Below are 23672 nucleotides of genomic sequence, written 5' to 3'. Positions count from 1 at the left end.
CATGGGAAAGTTTTTTGTCTTAATAAAACCAAGGATAACCCATGCAGTCCATTCCTCTACCCCCCAGCACTGCTCCCAGACTGGGAAACACTGCATTTGGTGCTTTGTAGGTAAGCAGGAACTGTCCCACTGTGATCCTGATGGCTCTCTGGAGTTTCCTCAGGAATGTTTTGATGTGTCCAGGCCTCAAAATCCTTAAAAAACTTTAAACAAACCCACTGAAACACACAGGCAGGCACAGTGGCCCTGCTGGGGTTAACAGAACTCAAACAGACCCAAATCCAGCTCCCAGCAGATGTTTGTGCCAACAGAAATTGTGGCTGCCACAGGCATAATGCAGCTTCAATGGATTTTTTCCAAGCATATCCCTGCTCTGCTCTGGCTGAACTCAGGGATGGGCAGAGACCTCCCAACCCCTCTCCTCTGCAGCTCCCAAGGGTAGAGCAGACTCAAACTCCTTTTTAGGCATGGTGTTTGTAGGATGGGTGATTTGGTGAGAGCAGGCCAGGCTTACCAACAGCTGCCCCGTTCTTCCTGAGGACGGTGCCGGGGTTCAGCAGGGGAAAGGCGTCGGGCAGCAGCTCCTGGTCCCACGTGGCCGTGGTGCCCGTGATGGGCAGGTTGTTCTCCAGGGCTGGGCTCCTCTCTGCAGCCTCCAGCAGCAGGATCTGCACAGGGCAACCAACACACACAGGTCAGCTGGCTCCCACAGCAAGGGGCTCACAAGCCCAGAGCTGTGGCTTGTCTTTGGTTGGAGATGGGGGTGTGTATTCTATTGCCATCTGTCAGAGCTGGGGCAGTCTCGGGGTCTCTAGCTGGTTAGAGTGACTTTGAGATATGTTAGAAAGTCTTTTTTCTCAGCCTGGTGCTCGAAGAAGGAGTCAGAGTTTTTCAGTTCTCGGTCTCAAGGTTGTTTATTGTATCTTATCTATAAAATTTTTTCTCTTGTCTAGCAGAGGTTCACTCAGCAAGACAGTCTGAGGCACTCTGCCTCCCTCAGGGTGGTGTTATCTTTTTATACTAAAAACTACATGTACAATATTTACAATTCCTTCCCAATACCTATCACCTATGTTAGACAGTGAGCTTCTACTCTAAACCAATCTAAAAGTGCCACCATCACAGCAGAAGATGGAGGCCAAAAAGAAGGAGGAGAAAGGCTGGACATGCCCAGATTCCTCCATCTTGCCTCCTGAACCCCCATACCAAAACCCCAAAAATCTACTTTTTCACCCCGTGATAACTTCACTATCATTCTGCTTAAACTGTCATGGCTTGCTGATCTTCATTTAAGGTTGGTAATTTGTTCCATGGGTGATAATCAAAACCACAGGGGTCTTGGGCTCTGTGCCAGAGTCTCTGAGCCCCCTGGCAGGGGTCTTGGCAGTCCAGGACAGCCAGAGGGATGTCCTGAATTCGACAGGGCAGTTATCTACTGTTCATTGGGCAGTTTATCTCTTCCACAACCCATCCTCCCTCCAGGAGATCTCTTCTGTCCATGGCCAGTGAGTGTCCCTGCATGGCTGATCCAATTCCATCATCCCATGGGGAGATGCTCCACCCAGGGGAGGAGCCATGTGGAAGAGGTTTTACAGCGACTTCTGTGAGCCACAGAGAAGTTTGATAAGAGGATCCATGTTTACCCCTAAAAGAATTTTCTACCTAGGTTGTTGACATAGAAACCAAGAAAGAGAGAAGGATAAATAAGAGATACCTGCACCTGCCTGTTCCAATAGCACTTTGTTTGTCTTTGCTGACCAATGAGTAAAGCATAAACTTATGAGTTTTGCAAGAATGTATAAAAAACATGCATGCTATAATAAAAACAGTTTGAAGCCTTCTGAAAACTGAGTGTTGCTTTGTATTGACTCAGTTTCAACTACAACAGAGCCAAGCATTCCTACCTGGATACAATCTGAGGTTTGGGACAGCACAGCAGCCTTTGCCCAGTGCATTCCCAGAGGAGCAGCTTTCTGCTGCCCTGCATTGCCAGAGGGAGCCCAGGCCCATCTGCAGCAGCCCTGGAGCTGCAGAGGAAAACTCCCCCCTTGTGCAGGATCCCTGCTCCAGCAGAGCCACAGCTGGCACTGCAGGAGGGCTGAGCCCCCATGGGATGGGGCTGTGCCACCCCCTGACACACAGGGGACAGGGCCTGCTCTGACTCAGCCAGGGTTGGGGGTTTTTTTTGTACTATTGCCTTTCTATTTTTAGTTTTCCTATTAAAAATGGTTATTCCTATTCTCATATCTTTGCCTGAGAGCCTCTTAATTTCAAAATTATAATAATTCAGAGGGAGGGGGTTTACAATTTCCATTTCAAGGCAGCCTCCTGCCTTCCTTAGCAGACACCTGTCTTTTCAAACCAGGACATGGGTTCAGCCCCCACATGGGACCTTGGACTGGATTGTCCTTTTGGGTCCCTTCCAACTCAGAATATTCCATAATCTCTGACCTGGATGGTTTCGGACACGGTCTCAGTTCGTGAGGACATCCTAAACTCCTCTTCTTGCCAGACAGGGCTGGGAATAACTCTGCTCACAGACCACGGGATTTTGGCATAAAAGCTTCATTGGTTTTAGGAAATCAGCATCAATTAGCCAGGAACCTGCTGTGTTAATTGTGAGTGTGTCCCACACACACCCTCCTTGGGGAGGAATTCACTGCCTCCAGAGGGACCTGGCCTCACATGGGATTGTGTCCCTAGAGAGAAACATGAGGCCAGGGACTGAAGCTGCTGTCAGGGACACAGCATTTCCCTGGTGTTCAAACACAGAGCCAGAAAATCAGAAATTACTGACAGCAGGGATGAGGTGAAGGGCTGTACCTGAAAGCCCAGGGTAGCAAACTGAGGACAAGTACTGCTTGTAAAGGCACAAATATCAACTGAATTAAAGATGATGAAGAATATTAAGCTTTTAGAAAATTGAAATACTTAAACTTTGAAGCAACTTTAAAAAAAATAAATAAAAGAAAGCAGTCTATTTACTCGAGGAGCTCTGCTTAGAAGCAATAGGATATTATTAAAACTCACAGCTGTTTCTAGGCCTTGCAAACACACAACCTTCAAACAAACCCACATCCCAGCAGGCATCCCTGAGGTGTTTGGGCCATTTACAACCTTCTCTCCTTGGCAAAGTGACCCCACATTCCCCATATGGTCCAGGCTGTCCCTCAGGCTCTGCTCCCTGCCCACTGGTAGCCTCTGTGAAACTGGGAGTTGGTCTCTAACATGGGAACATTTTTCCAGGCATGCAGCACTGAGGTTTGTTACAGCATCATCGTTTTCTGTTTGAAAACCACCTAAGCAATACTAATTTAGGGATAAGGGAAATAAAAGGGAATATGGCTCAAACTTTCCATTAAATCCCTGGAAGTTTCAGCCTTTACTCACTGTGTTGTCTTTACATAATGAAGTCACACTGCAATTATAAATGAGAGTGACTTGGCTCCGCTTGTTTGTTTTTAACTTGCAATTATTACAAGGTTTATCACTTCTTTATTGCAAGGCCTGGTGAGAGCCAGCACTGCAGCAGCGCCAGGAATGATGAACTTCCTGCAGAATGTACTGGCCTGATGGGGGTGAATCAGAAACTAATTAAACTGGGAGCTGGGTTAAGTGCAAGGGAGCTGAACCTCACTCTTGCAAACAAGCAAATTCTTCCTTTATTGCAAGGATCTTTATTTACAGATCCAGAGTCCTGCTTTCTGAGTACAGCAAAATGGAGGTAGGTCACTATGCTTTTCTTAACCAGGTTTGACTGATGCCAGGCAGGAAGGAATCAGTTCCATCTGCCTCTTGCACTCTCTGCTCCTACCCAATGATTTATTCCTCAGACTTTCCAGGAAACGTGTTATCAGTTCAACAAACACTTAAGCATGTGCCTTACCATAACTGTGCTTAACTTCCACTGCCATGGGACTCAAGTGTGAGCTGAAGACCTTTTCTGCATCACTTTATATTATTTATTATATCATCCTTTCACTTCCCCAGCAAACGTCTGGATGTTGCCAAAATGTGCTCGGGTAGAGAGGCAGAGTAACCCCGGAGGTGGCAAATTAGAGGGGCTGCAGCCAGGCCAGGGCTGGGATGCTCCTGCTGTGAGGAAGGGGCACCCAGGGGCTGTCTTGGCCAGTGTTCTGCAGAGCTGTGGGAACAGGGATGTTAAATCCCTGCAGCCATGGTCAGGGCCTAGAAAAGCACAGGGGCCTGTGGCCCTTGCGGCTCTGCCCAAGGTCGCATCTGGAGTGGAACGGCTCCAAGTCATTTTTATGGGTGATAATAAAAATGTGTTACCACATAATCAACACAAAACAGTGGCAACGGTATCCTTTTCATTAAAACAACATGTTTGAAATGAGCACTCTGCTGATAAATGCTGTAAAAGCTGTAAAGCCATGCACAGGATAATCCAGCATGTGCTGTTATAAATTGACTATATATACTTTGCAGTCATTAAGGCTCAAACCATAGGAACAAGTTTATTTTCCCTGGGCACGAAATGATACAGGTCAGGAAGTCTCCAGACTTGAAATTGCTGAGAAATTCTAGTTTTTATGATTAGGACTGAAAAATGCCCAAAAGAAATAAAGCAGAAAGAGGAGAGGTCTCACATCCGTGAGATCCGCAGAGCCAAGCTAAAGAAGGAGAAGCACAAGGGATTTAGTCACATTCAAAAATCTCAAACTACACACAGCTCTTTCAACAAGGAGTGTCCTCTCACAGCTCACACAGCACAGAGCACAAATGGGCTCCTTACACATTATTGCAATAGCACTGGAGCCATTCATCCACTTTCTGTCACGTTCTGTTTTTCTTAAGGCTGCCATTGCTGTAGTCAGGGGACTTGAGGAGAATTCCCACTTTCATTAAACAAAAAAAAAGAAAGTTTCGAGCCCTCTGAGTAAACTGCTGGAAAATGATACCACAGAGGCTCACAGCCAGAAAGAAAATTAGCAAAATGTGCAGTGTATTAAAGTCTCAGTACTAAAATCTTGGTATTTTCTAGGCAATAGGGTTGAGGTAGAGAGAGGGATAAAATCAAGGGAAGAATGTGTGGTTTTCACAGGGAATCCTCATTGCAAGCAGTGCCCACCTGTGCTGCTGCTACGACTTCCAACACAAAAGTTCTGCCTCCATGAAGAATGGAGGCAGGAAACATCCTCATGCCACCAGATAAATGAAATATGTCTTGCAGCCCTGGATGATGTCACCCTCCAGCCACCAGGGAAGGCAGAGAGGAGGACAATGGTTGCTGCCTGTGGTGCCAGGACAGCAGATCCCTGCAGGATACAAAAAACCCTCCCCTTCCCACCTTGCAATGTGCACTCCAAGTTGAAGGACAGCCTCAACTCAGCAAAACACTCAAACTTCTGTCTTTCTGCATGTATGGAAGGAAAAATTCAAATTAGCCTAATGGCTGTGCTGAACTGGAGCCTCTGGCAAGAGAGGGTTTGTCTCTGGCTCAGACCCAGGTCAGACCCAGCTGGGCTGGGTCAGGAGGCTGGAAGGGACTGAGATGGAGCCACCTCTGCTGCCAACAGCGTGCGGGAGCCGCGCCGGCCGCAGGAGCGCTCAGAACATGGGGACCATCATGGGGACCATTCCTTGTGCATCAGCTGTACTTGATGACAGTTTTTCTGTAAGTATGTGGGTTAATAGGTAGAGGACTAGGCTGCAGATGGCTAGTGCAACCATTAGGGCCTGGTCATGGAATCCTATCAGTTCTTCTATGATAGGTGAGGAATTGTCTTGGAAGTGAAGTTGTGAGTGGTTGGCCATGTTTAGGTAGAGATGTGCTGGGTTTTCACCGGCAATTTAGTCTTGACAAGGCTATGTAATTGTTTTACTAACATCTCTTTATGAGAAAGAAGCATAAGTGAGCAAGGCTCAGGCCCAGCTCCAGAGGCTGTGGGGTCACCCTGGGGCTCCCAGACCCACCAGGCTCCCAGGGCAGGCTCTGGCTCCTGCTCCACTCCCAGGGCTGTGGATCCTGGCTGAGGATCCCGCTCCGCTCCCGGCCCTCCGCGGGGACACGAGCGTTGTGTGCCTGGAGCTCAGTCCCAGCTTACTCAACCCACCTCCTCCTTCTCCATTTGCCAGCATAAACTTTCTCAACTTCAGACAAATACCACATTTCTTGCGTCAGATCAAAAGCTCAGGCCAGGGACAATGGAAATGGGAGGATGGTTTTCATCTTCTGGAGATGTTCGGTGTCAGAGGATGTTTTTTGGCTTGTAGTGGCTTTCCAGAACCCTGTTTTTGTTGTTCCCACTCATCAAAAAAAGATTTCACAAAGGCAGCCTCCTCCCATCATCTGTCCTCTGCTCACATTCCTGATGTCCTGTAACTAGGTAGGTGTTAGAAACAAGGCAAGAGCAGCTAGGCTTCCAAAGATTTAAAAGTTGATATGACAGGGCTCAGAATGCTTTTTTCTTTGGATAAATATCCAGATGGATATTATTAATTAATAAACAGGGGATATTTAGTCTCTTGAAGCGTTGGTGGAATTAACTCCCTTCCATCCCTCTCTAAAAAGGAGGAAAAGAAACTGCATGAATCCAACTCATCAGCTAAAAATTCCAGTGTAAAGTAAGGTTCCCTTGATCTTGTGGAGACACAAGTTGATTAATAATGGTAAATTACATAACTTGTTGGACAGATCTTTCTTCATAGCAAATTATTTGGCAATATAAGAGTTTTTTAATCATTCATCAAGACAGATCTAAACAGGGAGTTTGACAAAATGTGATGGGGAAGGTCTCTCTCTCAAAGCAAAGTGGGACCTGTGAACAAAGGGCTCCAGCACAGACACAAGTGCTTGGTTTCAAAAGCCAAAAGACATCCAGTAAGTGTCCTGAGGAACTGGGTGCCCAGAGAATCTGGGTGACTTCAAACTTACAACATCTTAGAGGCTTTGGCCAAAGGGACAAGATTATTAGTGCATGGAGAAGTTGCATTGATAAATTATGGGGAAAGCACTAGCTGATGACATTGTAGTGACTCAGTGCAGAGCAAAAGGTGAGGTTTGTGTCATCAGATAAAGCATGGAAGACAGAAACATGGATAAAGGCTTCCATCAGGTAGCACAGTTCTTGTTCTTTCTACAAAGAGAGCAACCAGATTTCCAAAATCAGGATGGAAAATGTGACTCTTTCCTCAGCAGGTACCTTCTGGAGGGGTATCAGGGCAGAGAAGACACAAAAGCCCAGCTGCCCTCGCAGCTCAGACAAAACACAGGCACTGTTCAGCAGCTCCTCAGACCCTGGAGGCTTTGCTTGAGAGAACAGCTGGAGGGAAGCATTGGCTGTGCTCCACTGAGGCACTGGGGAGCTCCTCTGAATGTGCTCCCCAGTGGGATTTACTCTGCTGCTGAGACCCCCAGCCTAACACAGGAGCCAGATGTGGAGAGGATCCAGCAATTCTGTACACAAAGCACACAAGGGAGCTCAGAGTGAAATCAGATTCACCATTGTGACACCATATAAAGATACATGGGAGCTATAACCTTCCGCCCTCAAAATCACACAATTCCTCTGCCCCAGGTGTTGCTGAGGCCTCCTGGGGATGTAGGAGCACCGGGGATGTGAACCCAGCCCAGCCTGAGGTGAATTTAGTCTTGACCAAGTGCCTCCTGTGCCCAGCAATGCTTTTGGGATCAGCTCTGCTTCCCCCAGGTGAGGAGGGATCAGCTCAGGGGTTCACCTCAAGCAGGCTCAGGTGCCTTGTGTGCTCTTCTCCTCCACAGAGCTCTAAAAGCTGCTGGGAGAGAGCAGAGCGAGGGAAAAGGTGAGGACATTGGGCCTTTCCTGGCTCACCTTGGTGCATGTTGAAAGAAGAAGGACCCAAAGTTGTTTTTATCTCACAGTGGTACTTTACTTCTGCAGCTCCCATAGAATTTCTGATTAGAATCAAATGGAAATTTGAATGTTTGGACACCGAATTCCAAAAGGATCTGAGCACATCCCTTGGGCTCCTCACACACCTCCCTTGACAAAGCCTACTCTTCATCCACAAATGTATTTCTCTTTAAAAATCCAAGCTTGTAAACAGTGTTCCCAGGTATTAAACACACCAAAAGTATCTCCTAATGCAGACATTGGATTTGCTTGGCAAACTTGAGCTGCGTGTCAGGAAAAGAGAATTTTCCAAAGTTATTTTATGAAAATATTAAATCCATTTGACTAAAAAAGCCAAACTTGTAACAAAAAGACTTTGTGGGAGGGAATGGTGGATGAGGAGGCCTTTGCAGCCTTTTTGTTGTTCTGGCAAACGATTTCCAGCATTGGCCAAACACATGAAACAGTCTTAGGGGACAGACTGCTCCTTCAATCCAACAGTGATAAGAAATAAGGTCCAAAAATCACTAGACTTTAGGAGGAAAGGATTTTAACCATCATTCTGAAAGACAGCAGGATGCCTAAATGAGAGAAGGGTCAGTACCCAAACTGCCTCATCATCAGGACTGTTGCAGAGCAGCTAAAAAGCAAGAGATGGATGCAAAGTTACACAAAATTCAGTTTGCCCACCCAGTTTTGATTCATGGTTCCTTCTTGTAAGAATCAGTTAGGAAGTTGGATTTTATTCTTAGGGATATTTGAGTCATTAAGTTACTCAAAATTCAGCATTAAATTAGAAATTTTACAGGGATTGATTCCATGTTGTTACTGCTACCAGAAACCAGCCAGATATTATATAGCAACCTGTGAAACAACACAAATTCTCCTTAAATTCAGTGTGTACTGCTGGAGCTGGAGAAACAGATTCTGCACAGAGCCATTAGGAAACCTTAGGGAATAATAATAATAATAATAATAATAATAATAATAATAATCATCATCATCATCATCATCATCATCATCATCACCATCATCATCATCATAACAACAATACCTTCCTGTTCAGAAAGGAAAGGAAATACCTGCTCATAGCTATCACATACAGAACATGGAAAATCCATGGAAGTCCTTGAAGTATCAAGCAACTGCTCATGTCCACCCTGCAGAGCCAGCAGCAGCCTCACAGCCAGGCAGTTCTGGTTCCCCTCCCAATCTCTCTGCCATGTCACAGCACCATGAAACATTTGCTATCTTCCAAATATTCCTCCCCTACAGCAGGGAATTGTTTTATTGTCTATCAGAGAAAGGAAAGACAAACCCCATAAAACATCCCAGACAGCTGCCAGTATTTAATGTAACTGCCTGGGAGAAGAGGGAAATACAGAAACATTTCATACAATGATCACATTAAAACTCCAAGTTATGATCTTTTGCCATTCAAAGACAAAGTAGTGAAGGTGCTGTTGGTGATCTCTCCTAAATAAATGGGCTGATTTCAGAAAAATAGCAATGAATTGATCAAATTCTTTGCACTCTACAAAGATTTTCTTTAAAACCTTTCAGAATCTTCTGTGTGGGGGATCACATTACAAGGGCTGTTTTCATGCAAAAACTATGCATGTCATTTATCAATCACACAATGAATCAATCAGACACTGGATATGTAATGCTATCTCCAGGCATTAAAGCTGGAAGTGAAATGCCACGAGCTTCACAAGAGCTGTGTCAGGAGATAAGGCTGGCTTAGATCAGCTCAGATCAAGCACTGCACTCCAACTCCAGCCCAAACCTGGGATTAATACTGCCCAGAGCTCTCTGGTGGTGCTTATTTAGAGAAAATGGGAGAGAAAAATGAGCAGGAATTTGTGTGCAGCTGCTTGCAGCCCTGCCTGCAAATCTGCCAGCTCCACTTCCATCCCTGCCTGCACCCCTGCTCTCCTTCCATCCCTGCCTGCATTCCTTCCAGCCCTGCTCCCTTTCCAGCCCTTTCTGCCATGGGCAATGCTGTCACTCCCCAGGTCTGTCTGGACTCAGTCCTGTGACACAGGAGGGCAGCACCAGGCTCAGGAAACCCAGGAAGGGCTGAACACACTTCCACTAAGGGGCTGTGCTGGCTTAAGTGAAACTTTGCTATGAAATAAAAGCAGGGTTTGCTCTTTGGGAAGCCTTTGCTATGAAATAAAAGCAGGGTTTGCTCTTTGGGAAGCCTTTGCTATGAAATAAAAGCAGGGTTTGCTCTGCCGTCCCACCAATGAGGCTCTCATGGGGTCAGGGGTATTGTGGGGGTGTAAAATAAGATGTCACAGGAGAGAAAAGCTGGTTGGCATGTTGGGGCTTGGGGAGGAGGCACTTTTCCTCCAGTCCACACCATTTCTTGTTCTGGAGCCCAGGGTGGTCGCCATCCTCCCTGGCCCAGGTCCTGTGCTCTGTGCATTTCCAGCTCAGCACCATCAGTCAAGCTCAGAACTCTGGCACTCAGTGGTCTGGTGAGCACATGAGCTCCATCCTGGGGGGACAAGGTGGTAGCTGGAAACAGGGGATGGGGATGGAGCCTGATTCCATCTGCCTTCACCTCCCTCCCTGCAGAAACCCCTCCTGCAGGCACAAGGCCATCCTGGGGCAGCACAGGAAGGTGTGAGGCACCTGAAGAGTTGGTTGTGCTGCAGTTGAGCCATGGCTCAGCCTCTCTCCTCCCCAAGGGCAATAAAAGCACTGGTCCCTAATGAGTCATTTTTCATTCCATTTGCTCTGTGTTTATTTTTGCTTCTCACCTTCTGATCCAACTCTCATATTACTAAAATCAGAGGGTTACTTTTATTACCTCATTTGGACGCTGATCTTACAATTTGGATGAACCAGCTCAGCCTTGTAATAGGAAAGATGAGACCATTGCTGGTTTTATCCCCAGTTTTAGGGGGGCTGCAATAAAAGCTGAAGAGGAGTCAGGAAAGAAGAAAACTCAAGCTGGTTTTCCCCTTGCCATCCCCTGAGCTCACCTTGGTCATTCTGGGTTGAAATTCAAAAGAGCAGAAGCAGCAAACTGCCTCAATTTCAGCTCCCTCCAGAGGGAGCAGCACCGTGGCAGGAAAATCCAGCTCTGCTTGTGGGGAAGATGACATTCCACATCTGCTTTTGCAGAAAAAACCTGCAACAATCCAGTGGGAAACAGCCTCTGGCACTGGCAGACAAGTGTGTGCCCATCCCACCCTTACTGTGCTCCTCAAAACAGCTTCAGGTTGTTGTGGTGAAATGGGACATTACAAGAAGACAGTATGGACAGCTGAGAGACAACTTCACATCCAGATCATCCAGCAAAACAGGGATCTTCCTCCAAAATCCAGAGCAGGAATGCAGACACCACCAAACAAACATAAGCACCTTTAAATGATGCTGGCTATTGTTGAATAATAACAACTGAGTTCATTAGATTGCTACAGAGATCAAACTGAACTTAAATTAACCTTGAAAAAAGGGGGAATCAGCACATTTCTCCTGTGTACAGCACCAGCAGTCGTGTGCTGTTGCTTCACTCTCTGTTTCACTGCTACAGTCAATTTTTGCAAAGCATCCACAGCTTTTCAAACAAAGTGGAAGCCAAAAGATTGATAAGGACCTTGCTGGGCTGTGCTGCAGAAGGTCTCCTTGCAGACACATGGTCTTTAGTACTTCAAAAAGGAAGGCAATAACTCATTTTCCTCTGTAAAAGTGAACCCTTTTGATGAGCCTTGCTCCCAGCTTGGGTCTGTGTGGGAGCAGAGGGAAGTCAGGAGGAAAACCATCACAGCCACAGCACCCACTGCCTGACTGCAGCACTAAATCAGAGACACAGCACGCTCTGCCTGACTTCCCAAAGGGGTCTGGGCAGGTGGAACCTCCTTCCCCCTCCCCAAAGTCCTGCCAGGCCCCAGCTGAGCTGCCATCAGCCTTTACACGTTGTTACCTGTGCAAACCCAGGGCACTGGGGATGTTTCTCTGTCTGCTCTGGGGTGCCCTGACCCCCAGGGCAGCACTGACTTTGACCCTCATCCATGGAGAAAGTTTCCTAAACTCCAGAATAGACTGAAATCCACAGAAATGTGAAACAGATTACAGAGAGTAGGGTAGGTGTATCACTTAGTTGGGAAATTCAGGCTTTGGGATTTGTAGTATGTTGTGAATGGAAGCAAGATGGAGGGCACAGGGTGTCATCCTGGGCTTCTTCTTCCTTCTTCTGCTTGGGTTTGGGTGGCATTTTGTAATTGGGCAGAAAAGTCCCCATTGTGGCCTTTTGGGGATCAGTTATTGGGTTAAAAAGGGAAATAATCTAGGTGTCAGTTCTGAATTGGAGAGTTTAGCTTTAAAAGACCTCGGAGCAAGAGATTGTTGGCCATTTTTGTGGTGCTTTTCCAGCGTGCTGAGCCTGGTGTGGACAGCGTGCAAAACTCTAGATAAGATAATAATAAACAAGAACCTGAAGACTGAAAAGATTCAGTGCATTTCTCTTTCCTGACACAAAACCACTCCAGGAGAGTCAGGGGAGCCCCCTGGGAGGGCCCAGCCAGAGTCCCAGAAGTGAAGGAATCAGCAACAGGAACCCAACAGTTCCCACAGCAGTGCTGAGCAGCACAAGGCAGCAGAGGGGGCAGTGATGGCAGGACAGCCTCTGCTTGTCCTCCTCCAGTCAGCCGGACAGAGAAAATCCTGGACAGCAAAGAAAGGTCCAGCCTGGGAGGGAAGGGCTGATTCCCATCTCTCTGAGGCCAGGCCTGTGGCTCCCTTGCACTCTGGATTGCACACACAGGGGTCCCTCTGTCCTGTCCCTCTGTCCTGCCCTGCCAGAGGGCCCCCAGTGCCAGCCCCTGCTGCTCAGACAAACAGCCCAGCTCCCTGTGGTCCTTTGCACTACACCAGTTTTTTCCACTGGAACAATCCTGTTCCCCAGAACTTCATTCCCCCCACCCCTTCATTTTCCTGTAGTGAAATAAAACTGGGAAGGCTTTGAGGAGGCTCCAGACTTCATTTCAGCACAAACAATTCCCAAATTACTATAATATCATGTACTGGCCTCAAAAACACCACACAACCACCACCTCCCTCCACAAAGGTTTCTCCCTAAATTCTTTTATGTCATTGATAAGCATCAGTTAATGAATAATAACAGCAGTAAATGCCTTAAAGGGACCAAAGTATGATAAGTAGCAGCCAGGAGTGGGCTGTCACAGGAGGGACCACAGATCAAAGGGGAATGCTGACTCAGCTGCTTTGTTGCTAGACTGGAACAATTTATCTGAATCCCAGTAGGTAGAAATTAAAACTATTTGTAAGGAAAAAAAACAACAATGTGAAGGTCTCCCCCTAATATTTGTCTCCACTAAACTATGCATGAGAGCCTCCCACCCTTCAGAAAAAGGGATAAAAAGAGCAGGACTGGATTGCACTTGAAGAAATACAGCAGGGCAGAGGGAGGGCAGGTGGGACAGGCAGACAGTGACAAATAAACATGATGGCAACACATGGCAAGGTATTTCTGAGGTCTGAGCAGTATTTTGGAGGAGCTGGGCTGAGGCAGGGATGCAGCCACATGGGAAGGGGAAGGGAAGGAGCAGGGCTAAAGGCAAACAGTGCCTCATGTTCTAGGGCACAGCCACTGCCATGGAGAGAGGAAGAGGCACTGATCAATCCAGGGCAGCCAACTCAATGTGGTTTTCAGCAGAAACTCTTGGAAATGATGGTGGAACAGGAGAGTAAAGGCAGCTCCTTACCTTGGCCTCCAGCGTGTTCAGCCTCTCACTCATGTCAGCCAGCCTGGTGCAGTTCATGCACTCTAGAGAACAAAACACAGTCATGTCACAGAGAGAACAAAACACAGTCATGTCACACTGCCAGCTGCTCTGTGTGCTCACCCACAGCTCCAGGCTGAGCCCTTTATCCAGGGCTCATGGAAAAGAGAGTCAAGATCAGTTATGGAGCAAAATAAATATTCAAATCCAGTGCACAGGTCACCAGCCACGTTACATGAACCTTGTTTGGGGATGTTCAGTGAGGCAGAGTGTGAAATGAAGGTCCCAAAATGCAAAAGGTAGATGAAATAAAAATCAGTTTTGAGACTTTTCATGCTGCCAACCAGCATGACCTGCTGTCATAGGCAGAGACACTTGTCCTGGCACTGGTGCAGGCTGGTGTGGCACCTGCTCCCACCTCACTGACCAGGCTGCACAACCTCCACACCCTTTAATACTCTCCCCTCTATTATTTTCCTGTTTAAATACCAAGGAAGGCAATGAATACACAAAATGCCCATCTCTGTGGAGTCCTGCTCTATCCCTGGGCTCCCAGGGATGTTACCACTCCCAACAAATGAGACAGAGCATCCATCTCAGTGACAGCCAGGAAACCCAAGGCAGATCCCAGGGCTGATGCAGCCCAGAGCTGCAGCATGAAGTGGTTTCCATCTCCCTTTGCTGCAGAGGAGCTGCAGACAGTGAGCAGCCACCAGAGGAGTCCTGGCAGGAGCCTCAGTGAGAACAAGCACTGCCAGAAGGAGCTCTGAGTGCAGGTTAAAGAGGCTGCTCCCTCCAAAGGACATTCCTTATCTAAACACAAGGCCTGCTGCTTCACCTCTGGCTTCATCTCAGCAATTTTGAAGTGAGTGAAGGAGGATTAAGCCCTGAACAGAGATTTAATCAACAAGGTGCTTTCCCAGTGCTTTGCAGCAAGGTGGAACTGCCCATTCCCAGCTCTCAGAGAAGCTTTCTATGCTGTACCCCTCACCTCTCATGACTTCTGAAGCCCAGCAGCTCTCAAAAAGGGAAAACTATTTACAGCATGGAGCATTTCAGAGGATAAACCATCCATACTCAGGTGATGAATCACAGCTCATGTCCCATAGAGCAGAAACACATCTCTGTGTGTGTGTTTTGTGTTCCTTAAGGGCCAGAGTCTTTCATTGACTCGGTTTCCATTGACTGGCCATGGAAGTATGTCACAGACATCTTTTATGAAAAATCCTTTCCTTAGGATTTTTTCTCCTGAGAAGCTGAGAGGCCTCAGGAACAAAATGTAACCAATGGTTATCTGCTGCTGTGGAATGCAACAGGTGCATCTGGGATTGGGCTCATGTGGTTGTTTCTAATTAATGGCCAATCACAGTCAGCTGGCTCGGACTCTCTGTCCTGAGACAGAAGCTTTTGTTATTCATTCCATTCCTTTTCTATTCTTAGCCAGCCTTCTGATGAAATCCTTTCTTGTATTCTTTTAGTATAGTTTTAATATAATATATATCATAAAATAATAAATCAAGCCTTCTGAAACATGGAGTCAGATCCTTGTCTCTTCCCTCATCCTCAGACCCCTGTGAACACTGTCACAGAATTATTTAACTCTGCTGCTCCCATAGGGCTGGGAATGTTGTCCTGTAGTTCCTGAGCCCCCACAGACTGCTCATGTGCAGCTGAGGCTGCAGTGATGCAGAGGATGGTGGGGAAACCCAAAAGTTCCCTATGGCACGGAATGGGTGAACACGGATTCTGCCCTGAGGGAACACCCCAACCCCAGGGCTTTGCTGTCCCCCCTAACAAGACTTGTCCCCTGTTGCACAAGGCCCCCCAGGGCACCTCTCCAGTCTCCATCCCCAGTCTCTTGCTAGCTTTGTGGAGCACATTGCATGCCCTGGTGGATCTCAGCCATGCAAAGATTTGAGTGCGTGGCTTGGAAGAACAGGAAGCTGGGTTATTCCACCCTGGTGATTTACAGGCTAAAAAGATTTTTTGAGTGCTAACAGCAACCCATTGCATCCACTTTCCAAAGGAATTCTCACACTGGCTCTCTGTGAGGAGCTGTGTAGCTTCCCAAAGGAGCCAGACATAGATTTTCCACCTCATAATATACAACATTTTGCAGAAAAAGCATCTGATGCTTCAGGAACACTCAGATGGAGGGATTTCCTCACAGGTCAATACCGACATGGACTTTATTTTATTTTTATTTTCTGTAATAGATCTTGGGCAATCTCTTTTGGCTTGAAGTGACCCATGAGCATGCAAGTGCCATAAGTGCATTGTCCTTTGGGGAAGGAAATGGGTGAGGCTTGTTTGGTCTGGATCTGCTTGTGGTATGTGAAACAGGGAATTGGTTTCTGTATGGAACTGCCTTCAGGGTTTTGATCTTGCTCATCCTCACAGAAAGATAAGAGGGATTAAATCCAGTGCTCCCAGGAGCCAAAAGAGGCACCAGATGTGTTACAGAGCAAATAAAACACAGAGTCCCATTCTCACTTCTGCTGGCTTGCACATATTAGTAACTCCCACAGGTTTAGAGAGACTGACTTGAATTGCCTGAAAACCATCTCTGAGATGGACTGACGGCTTCAGGTCCCTCTGGAGAGCTCAGCTCATTAAAAAGGGGGTTTGTACCACCCCTGTGCACAGGGGTGAATCAACCAGGGGAAGGACAGGCTTCAGGGACAGCACCAGTCCAGCAGCTCTCTCTGCTCTTGAGGAGTGTCTCAAAGAGCCCTCTCAGGTGCATTTGCAACAGGAAGGGTTTGGTTTAAATGGAAAAAGTGACAGAAGAGGAGGTAAGCCAGCAGTGTCACTGCATGTGATATTTGTACTAATATGATCTTCATGTCAGTGATGTTGAAACAGGCAGAAAACACAGCCTGGGTCAGAAATAGAACTACTTAAGTTCAGGCTGGATTTGATCTCTGATCCTTTCTGTTGTGAAATGCCTGGAAACCCAGATCCACACCCAAGGTACTTAGACTGGGCCCAGAAGACATTTAAATAATCCAGAAAGTGGATATCCTCATGCAAAAGACCTTACTAAGGCAAGAGTCCTGCCAACAAATCCATGTGACATTTATTTATCTGACCAACAGGCAGACAAGGCTTTTGAAGGCAGAGATGAATGCTCAGGGCTGCAGTGTCAGACACTCCATCCAAAGCTCCCTCACAACACACCAGGGACTGTCCAGGGGCTGGAATCCACAGCTGTCCTTGCAGAAAGACTGAGAATGGTGGTGACAAATCAAGCTAATAAATATCTTCCCTAAGCACGATGCTCTGAAGTATTTAGTGTCTGATCTTGATGGCTGCTGGTTCCAAGGCCTGGGACTGTGAAGCTGAATTTTCTGATCAGGGTGGAAGCAATCTGTGTTATTTAGAAGAGCTTGAGAATCTCACATCATTATTTCTCATGGAACAAATATAACACTGGGGCAAATGCACACACTCTCTGACCTGGGACTGCAGAGCAGACGCTTTCCATATCTGCAGAAATCCATCACTTGTTGCTACACAGAACCACAGTTTATTTCTCTTCTATTCCTAGTTGGCAGATTTGTATTTTTCCAGCTAAACTCTGAGAAAGGAGTTGTGATTTCACTCTGTGAATCCCAACCTCAAAACACATGGTAGGATTTGTTTTAGAAATATTCCAGCAGGGAGGATAAATAATTGAGATAATGAACATGAGACAGTACCAGCATATCCTGTGACACCCAGTCTGTCTCCACAACAGACTGTCCCAGCACATCTCTCCTTTCCCATTCCTCCTTTCAGCTGGGATGCAACTGCAGGGATGGAAAATTCTAATGCAGAGAAGAGATGGAAGACTTCACATGCTGGAAAATAACAACCCAGATGCTCTGTACCAGCTGTGACCCCCTTAACCCCGACACAAAGGTTGATATTTCAACCCATCTTTGATTAAAGATCAGCCTCCAGTGCTGCAGCTTTGCCAACAGGAGATGATCTGAGCTCTCCAGATCTGTGCTGGGCTTCCAGTCTGGATACACCCCTGAGAGTGGCCTAAAGCAGAGAGTGATGACTTCAGGTCCTTGTTAACCTGGCACTCCTGCTCTGTTAACCTGGAATTCCTGCTTTGTTAACCTGGCACTCCTGCTCTGCATAATTTCATTATTAAATAGTTGCACACTTCAGCTTCTCAAGCCTGCAAGCCCCACAAGTCTTCAAACTCCTCACTCAATTCCTAACAAGAACAGTGTGGTAAGAGCCTGATACCAACAGGGCTCTGATGATTTCAGCACAGTTATCACAGTGGCACTGAGGGCAGTAAAAGAAGAACCAGCCCAGCTTTCAGCATGAGGCCACAGGTCAGTTTTGTGTGAAAAGGCAAAGAAACCTCCTGGCACCTCTGCCCCATTTCTCAGCTCTGACAGCCCACACTTATTTGTACACCCAGAGTCTCTGCAGACTATTAAAAGAGCTTTTGGTTTCCCTACAGCCAGATGCTCAGTAGATATAAATTGCACAGCTCAACTGAAGTCAAGGGATCAAGGCTCTGTCTCTCTTTTTCTTGATGGATTGCTCCAAAATTTGTGTTTCAGAGGGGAGGCAGAGGAGGTGGTTTATAGCATATGAAAGGGGGGAGAATTCTGGAATCACAAAGCCTTTGTTTAAACAAATAAAGTCTTTGCAGCCAGTTTTTTTTCAAGACCATATTTTGCTATTACAAGAAACTTCAACCTTGCAGTGCAATGGGGCATAGCACACAGGCAGGCTCAGGGACTGAGAATCACATCTGCAGCTCATGCTTCAACCTGCTCAGACTCCAAACAACACACTTCCCCCCTCCCAGGATCACTTTCCTTTCATCCATTGTTAGCTTAATGTACAGGCTCCAAGGTCAAAGGATGAAAAAGGACCAAATGTAACATATAGGCAGAGGAAAAAATATTTTTTTTTGTGCCACAACTTGCATGGCAGCTCTTCCCTCTCCATCTGACCTAGTCCAGCACTTCCATTGCATGGCCATGCACAAAGAGGACAGGCTGGGTGGTCCCCAGGGCAGGGCAGCAAACCAGAGCTGCCAACAGCCCATGGTGGAGCCCTGGGAAGGCAACAGCAGCTCCACAGAACTGAACACAACAGCTCTGAGTGAGCAGCAACTGCAGCATCAGCTCCTGCAGCACCACAGCCACGGCTCTGCCCTGACAAATCAGTGACACAGCTCGAGAAGGTCCAGCTGGAAGAACATTTTGTCTGTCAATGTAAGCAGGAGAGCAGCTTTTCTCAGCAGACACCTTCCCCCAGGACAAGTTCAGAGCAGCCTCTGAGTGAATCTGGAAGAACTCAGCTAAATTCACCCAGTGCACCGTGTTTCTCTGCAAAGAGATGAACTCAAAACGCCCAAGGGAAATAGGAAGCACCATTAACTCAGGGAGCACCCAGGATCTCATGCACTGATGTTTTATTTGACACTCTTGAGAGAAACCACCAGACCACTGACCCCTCCATCCCCTTACTGCCACACACATATGGACATTTTAGCCAGAAAAAGAACAGTGACACTTCTGACACTGCCACAGGAGGAATTTCAAGTCAAATTCCACAGCAGAAATATGAACACAGATCTTCTGTGCCTACCTAGGTGGCCCTCAGCTGGGGGACAGCCAGCCTGGGCCTGCATCTCCACCTCTCTTTAATTTGTCTGATTTGACCCTTCCAGCCTTTTTACATGGTTACTGAGTTTCCTTAAGTAGTTTATGTTCTGGCCCTTTGCAAAAGCTTTCGCCAGTGCCTGTGAAGGATAGCAGGCCCAAGCCATAAATCACAGCCAACCTGGGATCTGTTTTTTCAACACATTTCCTCTAATGAGAGTCAGATGTTGGCTAGATAGGCTTTATTAATTGTGCTTGTTTAGAACAGGCTGTGTGTGACTGGGTTTGAGCACGTGAAAGGCAGAGGGCTGACAGCAGGCAGGGAGGGGATGGACACCTCTGTCACCCAGTAGCCTCTGGCCTGAGGAATCAAAGGGAGGGAAGGGCTCTGACCCTGGCCACAGCTCCAGTCCCAGTAAAGCCAGAGCAGGAGCTATTTCTGCAAGGGGAAGCTCTCTGAGTTTTGTTTAGTGTAGGATCATTAAGACTCCACTGCTCTGTTTTTACTGCCCTGATATTTATTTGCTGTGTGCATTGTAAACCACAGAATATCCTGAGCTGGAAGGGACTCAAAGATCATCCAGTGCAGCCCCTGGCCCCGCACAGACACCCCAACAATCCCACCCTGGGCATCCCTGGAGTGCTGTCCAAGCTCTCCTGGAGCTCTGGCAGCCCCGGGGCTGTGCCCAATCCCTGGCAGTGCCAGTGCCCAGGGGAAAGAACCTTTCCTGATACCCCTGACACAGCTCCAGGCCATTCCCTCAGATGTTGTCACTGGTCAGCAGAGAGGAGAGATCAGTGCCTGCCCCTCCTCTCCCTCTTTGACAAAGGCAGTGGCAAGGGAAGGACCCCACAGAGCTGGCAGAGCCCTGGTGCTGGGACAGAAAGGCCAAATCACCCAGCCCAGGGAGGAGCTGTGCACTCAGTGCCTCTTCTCCCCAGCACTTCCCATGTCCAGCTGCACCAAATCTCTGTTCTGACAAAATTTACAGGCTCCAACCTGGCCACAGCCTCACCTTCCACCCTGCATTCATACACCACCTCTGTTCACTCAAGAGTGGAACTCTGATCCTTTGGGGTCCTTCCTGCTCAGACCATTCTGTGATCCAGGTTCCACTCTGGGACTGGCAGAGCCCCACATCTCCCTCAGCCTGGTCATCAGCACAATTAAAACATGTCCCACATCAGGAACCTGGAGCTCAGAGCAACTTAAAGATGTTCTCTTTGATCAAAGAGGGTTTGTTCTTTCCCACAGTTTTCACATCAGGATTTTGCAGGCTGGAATGTTTTATCTTCACCTGGAAATTGTGAGTTATTAGGTTGCCTATCAATATGAAACAGAACACCTCCAGAATATTTCTGCCTTTTTACCTTCATTCCAGATAATTCACCATCTCTGCTACGAGACCCCAATCACTGCCAAAATTCCCCCATTTGTAATGTCTCTCATATCTCTATTATAACAACCCTTACCCTTAACTTTACTGGCTATCTTTAAAAAGCAGCTCAGATTTCCTTTCTTATGAGAACTGCTATCTGATCCTTTTCCTCTTGTAAAGTGTTCATACTTCATTTTCATGTCTACTTTCTTCTTTTCCTTCTTAAAGAGGAAAAGGCTTTTTTCTTTTTCATAAACAAACAATAAATGTTTTTTCATTATCATGACATTCAGTGATTTTGAAATGTCTGTAAGAAAAACCTCAGCAAAACTGAGTGAAAAGAAAGTTTATCACAAAATACAAATTACTCCACGTTGTTGGAGTAAAAACTACTATTCAAGAAGCTACACAAAATTTGGTACATTGTTTCAAGTGAAAAAAATAGGTGCAATTTTTAAAAGTTTTGCAGTATTATCTCTAGGGGTTTTTAATTAAATTATTTTTCATACCTTCTGAATTAAATGTTTCAGTCTTAAGTTTTGAATAACATTTTTTTCAAATCTCACTTAAATTAAAAATAAATGAACACATTAAATAGTCTTAAGTGAAAGTAAATTGTTTAGTTTGGGTCAAAAGAAACAATTCTGGTTGACCCAAACCCATATTTTAGTTACTACACTGTGTCAAAACCTTAAAATTTTCCATTCAGATTCTCCCAAATCATTTTGCTTTCCAATTTTTTTTGATTTGGCAAATCAAGCCCAAACCCCTCCATTATACCCAGGTATATTCTTAAACAGCTCACATCACTCACATTGTTTTATTTAAGATTTCACACATGCACACTCCCACCCCAGTCACTAATTTTATCCACAGTTCCTCTCAGCCTGGGGATTTGTGCTCTTCCCCATCCTGCTGGTGAGGCTGGTGCTCTGTCAGCATTTGGAATTTGATCAGGAAAATTCCTTCACAGGGAACCATCAGCTGTGAGATCCATGTCCAATCCATCTCTATCTGCCAGAGGAAGGTTTAGCAGGGAATGGCTGAGTTTTGATGCAACATTTTTGGATAGAAATACATCATCTTTATTTTTACAAGGACATTTCACTAACACAGCCTGACTGAAGTTACCCTGAAAACAAAGATTTTACCTCTCCAGCATGTTTGCTAAAGCCTTGCTGACTGGAGCTGCTGATCCTGGAGCTCCAAGTGATGCTGGTGGCACTGGGGCTACTCAATAATTTTGATATTGCACCAAACAAACCCTGCCCTGGTTCACAGGGCATGGCAGCAAAGCAGACAGCAAATAAAAGGACAGAAAATAAAGGAACACAGGTAGGAGGATGATATGTATATCTAGAAACCTCTCACAGCAAGACAAATTTAAATTAGATTAAAAGTCCCCAAATTTAAAGAGGGATTCCACAGGTTTTCCAGCCAAGGAAGCTGAGGGCATGATGTCCATAGGGCCTGGGGCTCCTTCCCAGGGAAAACACTACAGTGAGTCCAGTCCTCAGTATGCCAAAATCCCATGTTTGATCCCACCATCACTGAGCTGAACTCATTCCTCCTCAATCCCTGCTCTATGACATGGAGAGAAACTTCATGGGACCCAGTGAAGAACACACAGAAACTCCACTACACTCAAAACTTCCTCTCACATTGAGATGGCTTCACACTGAGATGGTTTCACATCCCTCACAAAGCAGACTGCCTCTCCCTGCTGGGAGAAGCAATCACAGGGAAAATGCAGTCAAAATATGGTGCAGTGGAACATGAAATAAGGAAGCAGACAGGACAAAAGGAAACATTTGAATCAGGCTCACAGTGAAGTCTGCAGGGACTCTCACAATATTGGTTCTGCACCTGTGTAACACAGGACAGGGAATCTCTCACAGTCTGGAGCCAAGCAACGTGTGCTGAGCTGGGTTTGTGTTTCATAAAGACACTCCAGAGCCAGACAAGCAAGGTTTCCTTAGTGAACTGCATCCAAAGTTAACCATTAGATAGATAGAAAATATGCATCTTGTTTCCAGTTGGGATTTTTGACCTCAAATTCTACCCCTGCTTTGAGTTTCGTTACTTGGGCTGCAGAGCAGCTCTAGGGTTGGACACCTCCTCTCTGCTCAAAGTCCCTGTAACCCACAAACCTGTGACATTCAGGATGCTCAGTCAAGCTCTAGTTGTTCCTCATCCTGAACACTTAGCACTGGCTTCCTTTAGCCAAGACCAAAAAATCAGCTGAAAGACCAATAAGGAAAACAACTCTTTAAGCCACTGAAAAGGATGGTCAGAATTCAGAAGAATTTGGCTCCCTGAACATCAAAATACTGTTTGCACATCCTTTCTCCAGCAAATGCACAAGGATGATGATGATGATGATGATGATGATGATGATGATGATGATGATGATGATGATGATTGTTATTAATACTGCTGCTGGGGGCACTCTGCAAAGGTTTGATTTCCCATGTCAGCATTTCAGCCTCAGGGTCACCATACCATGGTTTGTCCATTCTCCTCCACTCCCTCCCTGAGGCTCTGAAGGGCCCCCACAGCCCCCACCCAACACCCCAGCCCTGCACAAGGCCAGTGAGCTCCTGGAATGGCTCACAGGTCCAGGACATCCCTCAAGGACCCTCACTCTGCCTCCTGCTGCTGGTTACCCTTTATCTAAATCCCCCTGAGCTCTGCAGTGGTCCTTGGAGATCTGAGCAGCAGCAAGAGCAATCCTTCCCACATTTCTCTGCAGCTGTGGTTTTGTTCTCCAGGACACCCAGGGACAATGGGGTTTCAGGGGACCCAGCAAATCCCTCACATCCTCTGGTCTCCATAATGTGAAGAACAAGGTAACATTTGCATCCCATTACTGGGGAGCACAGAGCTGTGCAAAGGACTTTTTGTTTGGGTTTGTTTTCTATTGTTGCCTTGTTAACTTCTGGGTGAAGAAAAATTAGTAGAGGAAATATCTGCTTGGGCTTAGCCAGGCACATTTCAGTTTCAGCTTCAGATTTTTAACTCTTCTAAAGAAGCTACACCTCCAACTCATTTTAGATTGAAAAAAATCAAAGGATATTC

At 46.5% G+C, this 23672-nt stretch overlaps 1 protein-coding gene across 2 annotated transcripts in view; it reads right to left on the bottom strand.

The window, feature by feature from the left end:
* COL26A1 (collagen type XXVI alpha 1 chain) overlaps positions 1-23672 on the bottom strand; it is a 171773-nt gene that overhangs the window by 32600 nt on the left and 115501 nt on the right. For both annotated transcript variants that reach the window (XM_036395353.1, XM_054517047.1), the window contains exons 5-6: positions 13577-13638; positions 515-668 (exon numbers count right to left, since the gene is read on the bottom strand). In XM_036395353.1, the coding sequence (XP_036251246.1) occupies positions 515-668; positions 13577-13638 (216 nt within the window). The remainder of the gene's footprint in view (positions 1-514; positions 669-13576; positions 13639-23672) is intronic.

This window comes from Molothrus ater, chromosome 21 (assembly GCF_012460135.2).
Source record: "Molothrus ater isolate BHLD 08-10-18 breed brown headed cowbird chromosome 21, BPBGC_Mater_1.1, whole genome shotgun sequence".
In the NCBI taxonomy this organism is placed as follows: domain Eukaryota; kingdom Metazoa; phylum Chordata; class Aves; order Passeriformes; family Icteridae; genus Molothrus; species Molothrus ater.
The sequence above is the reverse complement of the archived record's forward strand: the minus strand, read 5'-3'. Positions and strand labels throughout refer to the sequence as shown.